Source organism: Symphalangus syndactylus, chromosome 3 (assembly GCF_028878055.3).
Source record: "Symphalangus syndactylus isolate Jambi chromosome 3, NHGRI_mSymSyn1-v2.1_pri, whole genome shotgun sequence".
NCBI lineage: Eukaryota > Metazoa > Chordata > Mammalia > Primates > Hylobatidae > Symphalangus > Symphalangus syndactylus.
In genome coordinates, this window is record NC_072425.2 from 40846030 (window position 1) to 40859627 (window position 13598).

Sequence of the window (13598 nt, forward strand, 5' to 3'; positions counted from 1 at the left end):
AAACACTAACTTGAGTCAGGACAACTAGTGTCTACTGCAAGTACTTTTGCTAACTAGTTATGTAATTACACACAAGCCTCTTACCCTGGCCTGCACCAGACTAGGTCTCCAAGGTAACTTCTAGCTTTATGTTTCCAAGTATATGTAAAACATACTTTCCTAGTTACTTTCTTTCTGTAATTTTTCTAGAGGCTTTCTCTACTTTTCAACAGGAATAGATGTCAAAGTAGCTTGACATCGATTCTTGACAAGATTCAAAAAGCTATGAATAAAGACATGATTTATGACCATTTAAAAGAAAGGGTAATCACAGAGCTTCAGTATGGTTTCATTAAGTCATCCCAGACACCATACTCTACTATCACACTTAAATTGTCATTTATTGGCTATGACTGTCTCATCTACCAGATTGAAGTCCTTAAAGACAATCTCTGTTTCTCAATCTTCTAACTCTACATCCCAGTACATTCAAGAACACCCAATATACATCAAGTATTTAATAAATATTGAATAAATGTTATTCATTTCTTTTCCTGACAGGACTACTAGGTTGGTAGTTCATATATTAATGTTTTTGAAGAGACCTCTCTGACAAAAATTTTATAATTTTGGTGAAGATACAAGTTTATGCCCTGAATGAGGACAGGAACAATTAGGTAGATTATTAGTAAGAGACTTAGTGACAGTTCCTAAAGGTTAAATATTTGATGGATGCCTAATGACACGGAACAGGATTCTGTCCTAACGTGGCCTACGTTTCTTTTTTTTTTTTTCAATCAGAGGCTTCCATTAAAATAGTGGAGAAAATCTGTAAGTGATAAATGCTAAGATGGACAGTAAATAGGAGTTGACAACATTTTTAAAAACAAAATCTTGGGCCAGACGCCGTGGCTCACACTTGTAATCCCAGCACTTTGGGAGGCCGAGGCGGGCAGATCATGAGGTCAGGAGATTGAGACCACCCTGGCCAACATAGTGAAATCCCGTCCCTACTAAAAATACAAAAAAAAAAAAAATTAGCCGGGTGTGGTGGTGGTCGCCTGTAGTCCCAGCTACTCAAGAGGCTGAGGCAGAAGAATCTCTTGAACCCGGGAGATGGAGATTGCAGTGAGCTGAGATGGTGCCACTACACTCCAGCCTGGGTAACAGAGCGAGACTCCGTCTCAGAAAAAAAAAAAAAAACAAAAAACCTTGACAAGCTGAAAACAGTGCCTGACTATATTAATAACACACCTAAAAAAAAATTGAGTGGTTTCAAGTAAATCTAATATGAATCCACAATGTATTATGAACACTCCAATGCTCTATTGGGAAAAATAAAAGTAAAATATCTAAAATGAAAGAGTAACTCCAACTAGACCAATTTTGGTACACCCAATCTAAGGTGCCATTAAAAGAAAGATAGATGAATGCAGGAGCAGGGAGGGAAACTGGCGCATACTTGATATAATCAGGCAAGTGAAGGAACTAGGAACAAACAAGTGAAAGACCTGGCAAGATTTCACTTAGAACTAAAACACATATACTTGCAGATCACTTAAACACTAAAGTAGGGAATAAGTTAGATCTGCTCTTGGTGCTCTCAAGAGAACTAGGATTAATGAATAAAATTTGAAGACAGCAGACTCTGACAAAACTTATAGCAGTAACTTTCTAATAAGACCTGTCCAAAAACAGAATGGGTTATCTCAGAAGACTGAAAGACTCAAGTACACAGGTGTTCAAGAACAGCCAAAGAAGATTCAAGTACGGTTTAAGATTTCCGCATAGTTGGGTGCTTATATTGGATGAATAACTTTTCAGCTGTCTTTCAATCCTCTTAGTGATAGAACGTGCATGATCAAAATTTTAATATAAGGAAGACATTAAGGAATCTAGTCAGAATTTAAGGCACCAATTTTGCTCATGAACTTTCTCTAGCACGTTTTGCAAAGGCATAGGGCCAAAAACCACATCAGACATAAAAGGTCTTAAGATATCCAAATGTTTAATTGCCACTCACCTGCCTTGTTACTGTGATTTCGTCATGAACCTCAAATCCTAAAGGACTTTGCTTTTTGTCAGAATTATCAAAAGTGATTGACACAGAGGCTTTGGTAATACCAGCCTGCCCATTTTTGTAAACTAAATCTTGTAAATTAGAAGCCCGAACCTAAAATATGAAAAGTATATCAATTACAAACTCCCTACTGTACAAAGCAGCACTAAAAATGGGTCCCTCGCTGTTGCAAAACCCACCAACGTAGTGTCCATTAAGTAGACAAGGATAGGCAGCTGCATCCTCTGGCAAGAAAAACAAGGGAAAGAGGCAACAACCTGCAATGGACACTTTTCTCTACAGAACCTTTTCAACCCTGAATTGAATTGTTTCCTATTCTTTTTTTAACAAAAAGTTACTTTGCAAGATATAAGGAAATACCGTCCCAACGATTTTCACTGATCATTCAATCCATTAATAAGATTTGAAAAGGGAAAAGGCATCATTACACAGGGTTGAAAATACTCTGGAATGAGACTGCTTTACAGTCAGAATGCCTGAGTTTTGAGGCACTGTTACTTCTAAACATCTCTAAGTTTCTATTTTCTCATCTAAAGGAGTAATATTACTTTCCTTAAAAGGTTGCAGTGTGGTGTCATTTACAAAAAGTATAAAAACACAAATGAAGAGAATATTGGGAAGTCTCCAAAATTCAGTGAGGATTCTCCTGCCAAGTTAAATTCAAATAAATCAGAAAGTTTACACTTTACCTGAGACAGGTTGGAGATGCCCAGCAAAAAACAGATGGAGTCCAATATGTTGGATTTCCCACTGCCATTTAAGCCAGTGATAGCATTGAAGAGGGGGTCAAAACCATTGACTTCGGTCCTCTGAGCATAGGACTTGAATCCCTCTAGAATAATTGACTTAATATGCATTTTCGATACTGTCTTGGGTCAGCAAACCTCTGACAGGAATCAAACAGGCCACAAACTAGTTTTGTACGAAACAGAAATAACACCACCTAAGTGGAATGTAAACCTGGAATCATAATGAACGAGGCAAAAACAGCAATGACAGGGTGATAGAAATAAAACAGCCACTTGACAAACTATCTTGTCTGATGTAAAGACATAGTTCATCTACTCAAAAATATACCAGAGTTAGCCACTATCTGGAAATTAAACCATTCAACTGGGAAGTCTCAACTATTTCTTCTACCCGTTTTTCCAGGCTTGCCTTCTACTTTTATCATACTCTACCTAACAAAGACTACGGATTGTTACATATCCCATTATCTTTGCCCATAATGTGCTTTTCTCTGATACTGACATAGCTTACTCTCTACTGCACTCACGTCTTTGCTAAAATGTCACCTTACTGGAGTCCTCCCTGACCTCCCTGTCACCTCTCCACAATCCTTCACTCGCCTTTTTCCTTCATGGTACTTAAAGCTGATATTAGACGGTCATTACTTGTAAGTTCCTGCAGTATCTTCACCTACGTCCATCATTGCATTCCCAAATGGTGCCTGACTCCAGGAGGAGGGGAAGTCATTTAAGTATTTACTAGAGATGAGATGTATCTCATATTCTTCAACTTCTTGCTTTTACTCAGGCTGTTACCTCGCTTCTCCAGGCCTGTCTACACCTCTTCGCCCTACTCCAAGGCCGAAAAGAAACTAGCTTTTATTTCTAAGGATCACCTTAGGTCCCTCTGCCACTGGTCCCCCTCCCTACAGCCCCCGCGCCCCGCGCCCCGCCTCCCGCCTCCCGCCTCCCGCCTCCCGCCAGGATGTCTGGCCGGGCCCTACCGGCCGTGCTCAAGCACACGCCTCACCGCTGCCTCAGGCCAGGGGCTTGACGCACCCCAAAAGCTCCTCCGGGTCACAAAGGCGGGGAGCAGGCCAACTCTCTAGCCGGGGCTGCTACGAAGCGAACTTCACCATAGCGGATACAACACTTGCAGCACCGCTCTCAACACCCGCGCCGGAACTATTTATTCCTTTGAATTTCGGCGCGAGCAAAGGACCCCACCTCCATTGCTTATTTCCTGTGCTGGTGCCTAGGAGCTGCCTGTCTTTAGGGTTCCATTTTTCCCCTACATTCGAAGGATTAAAGCCGCAGGGCAATAGGAATGAGAGTCTCGATAATGGTAGCTCCAGGGACTCCCCCGCTCGGGCCTGGGCACTACAGGAGCAGACAGTGTATATTCACACCGGCGTCCGGCACGCTATGGTCAGCCCCACACCTCGGCCCCGGGTCCTCCCGCTGCGCCAGCCCCGCCCCGCCTCGGTCCTTCTAGTCCGCGTTAGGCACACTGCAGACTCCGCCTTCCCGAGTCCTCTGCGGTGCTTGCTATGGCTTGTTTTTCTCCCCTCAAAGCGACAGTTAGGAAGTGGAGAGGCATTCTATGAGTGTTCTCGTCGGTTGTGTTTTGTAAGCCTCAGAATCTCTGGTTGACTCAGATTGCTGCAAAATAAAAGCTGTACTTCGTTGGGGCCGGAGAGGCACCGTCCTTCGGGACTCTGGCCCGCGTCCTGGCTCCGCCCCGTGCTGGCCTCGGACCTCGCGGAGCCTTTTTATCTGAAGTTTCCACGTCGGGAAGGGATCGTAGTCTATCGAGAGCTGTTCCGAGCCCAGAGGAGAAATTGTGTGGTGCTAAATAGCTATTCATCTCCCTTACACCGGAAAGCGTTGTAATGATAAGCCGACCTAACCTGTCGGGGATTTTTTCTGGAAACCTTTTAAGACAGTTCATGTTACTGAGTTTTGAGTGTTTGGCTACGTTGCATGGGGCTTTTTAAAATCCACGTAGCAACCCTATGAAATCCGAAATTGCGCTGGTTTTACAAATAAGTTAAATGAGCCCAAGTAAAAGGTTAAACAGCTTGTCTAGTAAGCTGGGATTTGTTCCCAGGCGGTCTAGATCCAGATTGCATGCTTTTAAATACATACTAGGCTTCATGCATAGAATCTAGTACTATTAGCGGATCCTATTATTAGTATGTATTGTTCTTTAAGAAGAAAAAAGGTGTCAGGATTGCTCACGTTTCCAAGCACGTTGATACTGAAGAGTTAGGAAGGGCTTAACTCCGAATGGGTATGGTGTTACCCTAGGTGAGGTACAAAAAGATGGTGTGGGCAACAATGCTATTTTGGAATGGCTTGATCCTTTTGGGCCTCCATAACAAAATATCATAGACTGGGTAGTTTATGAACCACAGAAGTTTATTCTTCACATTTCTGAAGGCTGGAATGTCACAATAAGGTGTGTGTAGGGAGGGGTGCTTTCTGTTTAGTGAATAGCACCTTCTGGCTCTGTCCTTACATGGTGGAGAGGCAGAGGCCCTCCCTCGGGCCTGTTTTATAAGGACATTAATCCCATTCCTCACTTCCCAAGAGGCCACTTGCTAAAACCATCAGTTTGGGGGTTAGGATTTCAAAATGTGAATTTTGAGGGACACATTTAGACCACAGCGTAGTGCATGTTTTTAAAGTTGCTTTCTTGGCCCTGGAATGGCAATGCAGTCATCTGAACTGGTCTTAACCTACCAGGAATGGGCCTATATTTTGAAATTATTTCTCGTTTAGGGAGTAAAATAAGTTTTATGGGTTTTTTGTTTAAGAAAGGATTCATTTATTTACTCTGATATGCGTATCCACTTCTGTGATGTCAACCATGGGTAGTGACCTAACATTAATTTAATTCAGCAGATATCTTTGTCTGCCTTGATTCCTGCATCCCCTAGGCTCCACAGCTATTCGCATGTATTGATTCTGTTAACTCTTACACATTAACTTTGAGCTGTGTCTCCTTCCTTTTATCATTTTGTGAGTAAAGAATTTTAATTTACCAACAAATCCTAATGTGGACTTTGTCAAGTTGTGAAATAAAGTGATTTTTGGTATGGAAATATATGTTAAGACAGTCTTTGCACTTTAACAACTAGCTGATATACTTAGCGTCAAATGAATGAAAACATATACAAATGCACTGTTGTTGGATAAGGACTTCTGTGTGATTAGAGGAATGTGCAGATCTAACTACACCCATTAAGACCATTGATTAAAATGAAAAATGCTTATAAAGGTGGAGATCTCTATCAGTTTTAGTCTTATTGCATACCAGAAGCACTAAGGAATTGCTGCTAAATATAGGACAAATGGACTTGAGGATATCACTGATGACTAACTTGAAACTCTGCCTCCTGAGATTACCACAGGTGAGTGGAAAAAACCAAGGCACAAAGCCAGTAAAGCCTCCTAATTTGGAGATGTGAGGGGTAGAAACAGAGATATAGAGTAGATGCAGTATACAGAAAACAGTGTTCTTGCTTCACCACCACGGATTAAAATCGTTTGAAAGCTTCAGCGCTAGCAGGCAGTGTTTCAAGCAGAAATCTGGCAGCTAGTGGAGTCTGGGTCCGTATATGGAAGGCGTCAGTACCAGCAAGGACACACATACAGCCATAAAGCAAGACCTAGGAGAAAGATTTGGTGCTCTACTCTCCTAGGGAACTGGAAGGAACCTGCTCTCTCCTGGGTATGCTTTTCTAATTTTAGAGTGCTAAAGAAGCTCTTCTCACAGGGACCCGAGTGAATCCTTTCTCCTTGGGACAAAGGACAAGAAAAAAATAAAGGACTTTACTGCAGAAGTAAGGAAGACTCATTTTGTTGAGAGATTATTTTTAGGTTCAAGGAAATGAATTGATAATGACAGAAAGTTTGTATTTTTACATTGGATTGACTAGCAGCACTTTTATTTTTTTAGAGAAGGAGTCTCCCTCTGTCTCAGGCTGGAGGGCAGTGGCCTGGCAGCACTTTTTGAATACACTCATGCACCACATAATATTCCAATGTCCAATTACATTATATGACTGTGGTCCCTTAAGATTATAATAGAGCTGAAATTTTCCTATTGCTTAGTGATGTAACATAGTGCAACATACTACCCTTTCTGTTTAGAAACACAAACACTTAACATTGTGTTACAGTTACCAACATTATGCAGTACAGTAATATGCTATAAAAGTTTGTAGTCTAGGATCATAAGGCTATAATATCTAGGTTTGTGTAAGCATATGATGTTTGCACAACAATGAAATTGCCTAATGAGGCATTTCTCAGAACTTGTCGTTAGGCAACGCATGACTGTATTTTATTTCTAACGCCATATTATTTGAACTGTGGGTTCACCGAATATAACCTGTTTGACAAACTTGCAAAGAAACACAGCTAATTATAATTTAAAATGAGGAATAGAAAAGGAGGTTATTATATTCATTCACCCAGTGGGATCTGGTTAGACCCATTCATTTTAATTTCAGTGACAATATTGTTTTCCAAAATACATGTTCTGTTTGGTTCTTTGTGAATTCTGCCTATTCTTTCATTATGATTTCTATTATTTTGCCCTTTTAATCAAGTTATGTCTTTATCTTCTTTTCTGTTAGTTCTGTTATTTTTAGCTTTTCAGTTCCTAACTCTTGTTTACAACCTCCACTGACTCTTACTCTGATTTATTTCCTCATGTGGTGCTCTTCTTCAATGGGGTGGTTTTGTTTATGGGACTCTCTTATGCACTTAGTTGCAAAAGAGTCCCTTTAGACAATTACGCATTTGCTTCTGCCAGCATACTGTAGCTCTTAAAGATCTGAAACATTTTCAAATGATAATTTCTCAGTTTGTGGCTCCTGAATTATGCAAATACTGTAAATTTAGATCTGTTGCAGGGCTGCAGTTTTGATTTCTCATAGGTACCTTACGTTTTTTTTTCCACCCTATCCAAAGCCCCAAAGAACAAACTTCTTTATCGCTTCCCCAAACTGGTAGATTGCCTTTTTCCAGTTCCAGTAGCTGGCTATTCCTAAGGCTCCAGGTTTTACATAAGGGCTTAGTTCCAGCTCACCTGCCTCATCAAAGCTCAGCCTTGTGCTTGGACATTAAAACTCAACTACTGGCTCCTGAGGCATACAGCCAAGTATAAAATTTTGGAGGGCTACCGCAGTATCTGTTCTGCTTTCTGCTCTTCAATGTTTAAAATTTATTTCGGGCACTGAGAATTTCCTTTTTGTTGTTTTTTGTTTTTACGGTTGTATATGGTTTATATAACAATAATTATATTTTATCCATTATTTCTATGAGTTTGTAAAGGAAAGCTCAGTCGACCATGTTGGAGGAGGTCTTCTCATTTACTTTTCGTGAAGAACATCAGTGATCTTTGTTTTGCTCCTCCCGAGCCTTCCTTACAGAGCTCACATTCTCTATTCAAAGTCACTTTTCCTAAAAACCAGCGATTACTTTTCTAAAGAAGTCTGGTACTAGGTCTTAAAAAAGTATTTTCAGCCAGGCGCGGTGGCTCATGCCTGTAATCCCAGCACTTTGGGAGGCCAAGGTGGGCAGATAGGAGGTCAGGAGATCGAGAGTATCCTGGCTCCAACATGGCGAAACCCCATCTCTACTAAAATACAAAAATTAGCTGGGTGTGGTGATACATGCCTGTAATCCCAGCTACTCAGAAGGCTGAGGCACAAGAATCGCTTGAACCCAGGAGGCAGACAGAAGTTGCAATGAGCCTAGATCGCACCGCTGCACTCCAGCCTGGTGACAGAGCTTTTTTTAAAAAGAAAATTTTCATGTACTACTCATAAAGTAAGTTCTATTCTTACTTGTTTCATATTCGTTTCTTTCTGTTTTTTCAGCTGTCCTTGGCTTTTATCACTTGCATGCTGGTTAATAGCCAGAGCTACCTAGCTCACCTCTCATCTGCTTTGTCATACCCCTTCTTTTATGGGGATAATTACTGACTTCTCTTCCTCAAATGTTATTCTCATTTCATAGTTCTCCTTGTCATGGTGGTCCATTGTTACTTTTTATTTCAAATCCACACACATCTGCCTGATCCTCCTCCAACTGGTTCCTTTTTATTAGCAAACTCAATTCTTACTAGATTCAAAGAGAGTTTTCACTCTCAGATTTTTTGTTTTACAAGATCTGCTTCTGCAATTAACATCTCCACTACTTCTTACACCACTCTGCAGTCCTATACAGTCAACAAATATATCCTAACTTAATCTTCTACTTCAACAAGACTCTGCCCTCTCTAAAGTTTTACTATATATATATATACACACACACACACACACACATATATATATATATGTTTCTATATAAAAATGGTACCTCTTCCCTCTATATAAACCTTTGGTGAAAATTACACACAAAATTAATTCTAACCTCTTTAAGGTGGCCTGGCTGACCTTTCATTGTCTGTTCCCAACCTACTTTCTCAGATTCATCTGCTGCTTTCTTCCTTAGATTACCATGTCTTTTTTTTTTTTTTTTTAACGGTTGTGAACTTATGCACCAACCAATGACAAAAGAAAGTGCTCTCTAACTTTGTTGGTGGATAGATGTATCAATGGATTCAATAGGCATTTATAGAATGCCTGCATTGTGCCAAGAATTGTGTTATGTGCTGGGATACAAAGATGAATAAGATGTGTGCCTGTCTCCAAGGAATCCATAGTTGAGTGGAGAAGACTGGTATAAAGACATTAACCAGGAGAAATGAAGAGTGAAATGCAGTCATCTAAATAGAGTAGATTGCACAGGCAGTGGCACAGAAGATAAATGTATGATGCAAGAAGTAGCAAGATTTAGTGTAAGAGATCCACAGAAGGCAGGTTATGGAGCATTTTATGCACCATCTTTTCATCATTCCTGAAGCATTGGTGTTCACTTCTCCATCTCTTTCTTTGTACATGGTGAACTTGAAATGCCCTTTGACTCTTCACTTCTCCCCCTTGTGTATTTCTACATGTATTTAAACCCCAAATCTGATCCATTTCTCAAGTTACTTACAACCTCTTCCGTAATCCCTTAACCCTTTATCCACACTTTTCTTCTGACCTCCATTCCCATTGTGACATACCTTTGCGATACATATTGGTGCTTGTCACATAGTAGATACTTAATAAATATTGGTTGAATATGAATAAGTTCGGGGGTTCATTTGCTGCTCACTCATTAAGGTACAAGAAAAGGATAGTTTAAAAAAGAAAAAATACTTGAAAATATACAATGTATTTCACAAAATAGTATTTTAAGGTTCAGTGAGTTCATTGTAGTGATCATTTCTCAATGACCTAATATTGAAAACTTTAAAAAAAACCCCTATTATCAACATATTCTATTTGTGTAATATCATCAGTGACCACTATGATAGTAGGCTGAGGAATGTACCATGAAATATTTATGCCAGCTGGACGCTTCAGAGGGCTCTTGGCACCATATTCTTTACCTCTGGTTGCAATTTTTTTTGCCCGTAAAGTAAAAACAAACTTCTATGCTTCATGAACAGCTGCAGTTTTGGGTTGAAAGAATCTAATTCAGATACCACTTTCTTAGTTGCTGTCGAGGTATAATTACCAACCCTCCTTTGTTTTATCTTATGAATTACACAGACTCCTGTTACATGTATTTATTTATATGTTTGTCCCCCACTGTGAGCACCTTGATGTCAGTGGTCTTGCCTTGTAAGTGTCTATAAACCCAGCATCCAGTTCAATTCTGGAGACGGAGTTGTGCTCCATAAGTGTTAATTGAAGGGACTACATGAACATACAAAGATTATAAAGATGGTCATTCTCTCCAAACCAGAAACTATTGTTTTCCAGATTTTTCAGATGAAAGTTTGTTGTTGTTTTGCTGTTATTTTTACCCATATTTAAGTTCCTAGGTAATTACATGCATACTCCATCAAACAGTGTGCATAGAAACTCAGGAATTACCTTGATCACTATCTCTCTTCTCTTTCCCATGCTGGCCTTATCTCCAAACACTGACTTCCACTCCCACCTCTATCCCATTATAGGTAGGTGGGAAATGGGGAATTCATAGACTTCTGTGCATTCTATTTTGGTCTCCCTACTCCCTATAGTCCATTCTCTCCAAACTCCACCCCTACTCATAAGAGTGTGGTTTTGATTCCTCTTTGGTTCCTGAGGGTCTTCAGACCATGATAATGTGTGGCATCAATACATTTCTGAGATTTAGAGAATGTGTTTTTAAATAACAGCATTTGTAGGAAATCAACAGTGGAGTTCAGGTGAGGCTTCAGCAATCCAAATCATGTTCTCTTTATGTCCCTTGTCATTAGAAGATGAAGATCATGTCTCCAAGTCTTTTCTGCCGTTGCCAGTATCCTCTCCCAATCTCCTGTGGGCAACTTCTTCGGGAAAACACTCATGCGATTTCTTAAGGACAAGCAATAACGTAAGGCATGGAATGGTCTAGGTACATACGTATTAAAAACATATTTCTGTCCTTATGCTAATAAAAGAAAGATATTTTTAAAATAAACCTGTTTACGTTAATGTCACTATGTTAAAATATAAAGCAAAGCAGTTCATTTCTTTGCTGCTACATGTCTAAAATATTTCTATTGCAACTGGGAACCATTGTTCTACATTTGTGTAAATGAGTATCCATTCAGATGACTTTACAAAACCAAAAGTGTTTGTGCCTGAAAGTTTAATCCCTCACGTTTTAAGAGAAAGAAAACACTTGCAATTTTTAAACAACAGTTTTCCCCATTGTTGCCTTTCAAGGATTTAAATAATCTTTTATTTCAGATTTAGCTTGAATTATTTATAATGATTATTAGAAAGTAATTTTATTGCTTAAAATATTGATTTATACTTGTGCTACACTTAGTTCCATACACATTTCCTAAGTTACTTCATGTAATACAGGTAATTTCCTTTTCATAGATGAAGAAGCTGGATCTTGGAACTAGGCTTTGATCACGGAGCGGAGCTGAGATGAAAGTCCATTCACTCATTCAACAAATAATAATGAGTGCTTACAAAAATTTCTGCTGTATGGAGCTTATATTGTAGTGAATATCAATTCTTATTTTATTGATTATAAAGCAGAACCTTTTGCAACAATTTTACACTACCCTAGGAGTACCTATCAGTCTTCATGCCTCAAGTAATTGTCCTGTCCATGTGTCCATGTGACTACGGAAGCCCTGAAATCTTTGAAACCCTAGATGACCCATTTCACCAGACGCTTGGACATTCTCTGTCGAGTTTGGATTTATAGTGGGTACCCAGATTTAGGTCAAGAACATAAAATCTGAACTGCTTTAGGCACTGCCCATAAGGAGTGAATTCCTAGTGAAAATGCAATGTCCCTCAGGAATGATTGCTATAGCAGGCTAAAAGGTAGATTTATAAATGTTTATAAAAAGCAGATTAGATTTAGCAGAGGTAGCAGTGATGACCAGGAGCAATAGGAGGAAATGTTCTTAATAGTGCTGTTTGGTGGCATCTTCTTTTTATACAAAGAAGTCTTGCAAGCATTTCTACTTGAATGACTAATTTGGAGTAATTTTTAGTTTCTGTATTTTTATTAGTTAATAGGATCTAGGAATATAATAACCTGGTGAGAATTTCTCTGTGAATGGCAATCAAATTTGTCTTATTCATGAAACTCATAAATAAGCTTTAATCCAGCATTTTATAGCTAGGGAAAATAACACTGGGATCCTGCTATTTAAGAGGCTAAGGGAATTTAATAGAACACTGGGGGATTTATAGTAGATTTATGATGAAGATACATTCTAACTGGAAGCTTAATTGTTATTTAAAATATAGGTCAAGCTGTGCAATGTGTTTCCTTTTTAGGGGGAAATCTTTAGAGAGATAGAGTGTGCTTGTTTAAAGAGGAAACAGACCAAATGAGAAAACAGATTGCATTTTCTGTTTTTCTTTTAAAATTTCAAGCTGCTTTAAGTCAAATTGCCCCTGAGTTCCTGATGATGGCTGTGGCGAAACTGCCTTGTTTTACTTTCTTGCCTTCTTTTCCAGAGCAGTTATTTTACCTGAAAATAACAAAAAGATATAGGCAGCATATCAGCCAGAAAACTAATACGGAAACCAGAGATAAAGTATACTCAACCTGTCTAGAATTGTGACATCCTATAATTTTAGGCTGAGTTGTATAAAATTGGCGAGTAATACGGATGAAAGGGCCCTTGAAAAATTTTTGCCACTCATTTTGCAAATGGGAAAATTGAGGCTTCTAGTGATTTTCCTAAATTTTTTATCTCAAGTACATTAAAGTCTCATGAGGAAATAAAATTTATGTACAAATAATTTTAACTAAAAATATAAAAAAATTGTTTCCCTGAAAAATAAAACTTAAAACAGATAACAAAAGGTTGATTCTGTAGGGAGGATTTCTACTGGGAAAAGGACAGTTAGACCTGACAGCCCAGACGCTTACTCTCTAACATTTCCCTACCCCTTGGCAGAATCCTTCAATAATTAACACCAGGACAACCACATAGACTTCAGCCATGGGTGTGTCAGAGGCATTTGAACCAGAGCAACTCGGTCTTGAATAGGGGCTGGGGAAAGTGAGGCTGAGACCCACTGGGCTGCATTCCCAGGAGGTTAGGCATTCTTAGTTATAGTATGAGATAGGACGTTGGCATAAGATAAGGTCACAAAGACCTTACTGATAAAATAATGTGGTACAGAAGCTGGCCAAAATCCACCAAAACCAAGATGGTGACGAAAGTAACCTCTGGTAGTTTTCACTGCTCA

The 13598-nt window shown here is 39.3% G+C and overlaps 1 protein-coding gene and 1 long non-coding RNA gene across 29 annotated transcripts in view; one reads left to right on the forward strand and one right to left on the reverse strand.

Annotated features, from left to right (window-relative positions):
• The window catches only part of SMC2 (structural maintenance of chromosomes 2), a 436171-nt gene that overhangs the window by 38975 nt on the left and 383598 nt on the right, over positions 1-13598 (reverse strand). Inside the window, exons 1-4 of one of the 28 annotated variants that reach the window (XM_063636854.1) lie at positions 3818-4012; positions 3454-3637; positions 2749-2971; positions 2003-2152 (exon numbers count right to left, since the gene is read on the reverse strand). In XM_063636854.1, coding sequence (XP_063492924.1) covers positions 2003-2152; positions 2749-2916 — 318 coding nt within the window. In that variant the 5' untranslated portion in view covers positions 2917-2971; positions 3454-3637; positions 3818-4012. Of the gene's footprint in view, positions 1-2002; positions 2153-2748; positions 3020-3408; positions 3638-3791; positions 4280-13598 lie in introns of those variants that run through there. The other 27 variants (XM_063636856.1, XM_063636853.1, XM_063636843.1 and 24 more) reach the window with 27 other exon arrangements.
• LOC134736292 (uncharacterized) lies at positions 7814-12872 on the forward strand. Its single transcript, XR_010120204.1, has 2 exons — positions 7814-8631; positions 11141-12872. It is a non-coding gene; the product is annotated as an uncharacterized lncRNA (long non-coding RNA).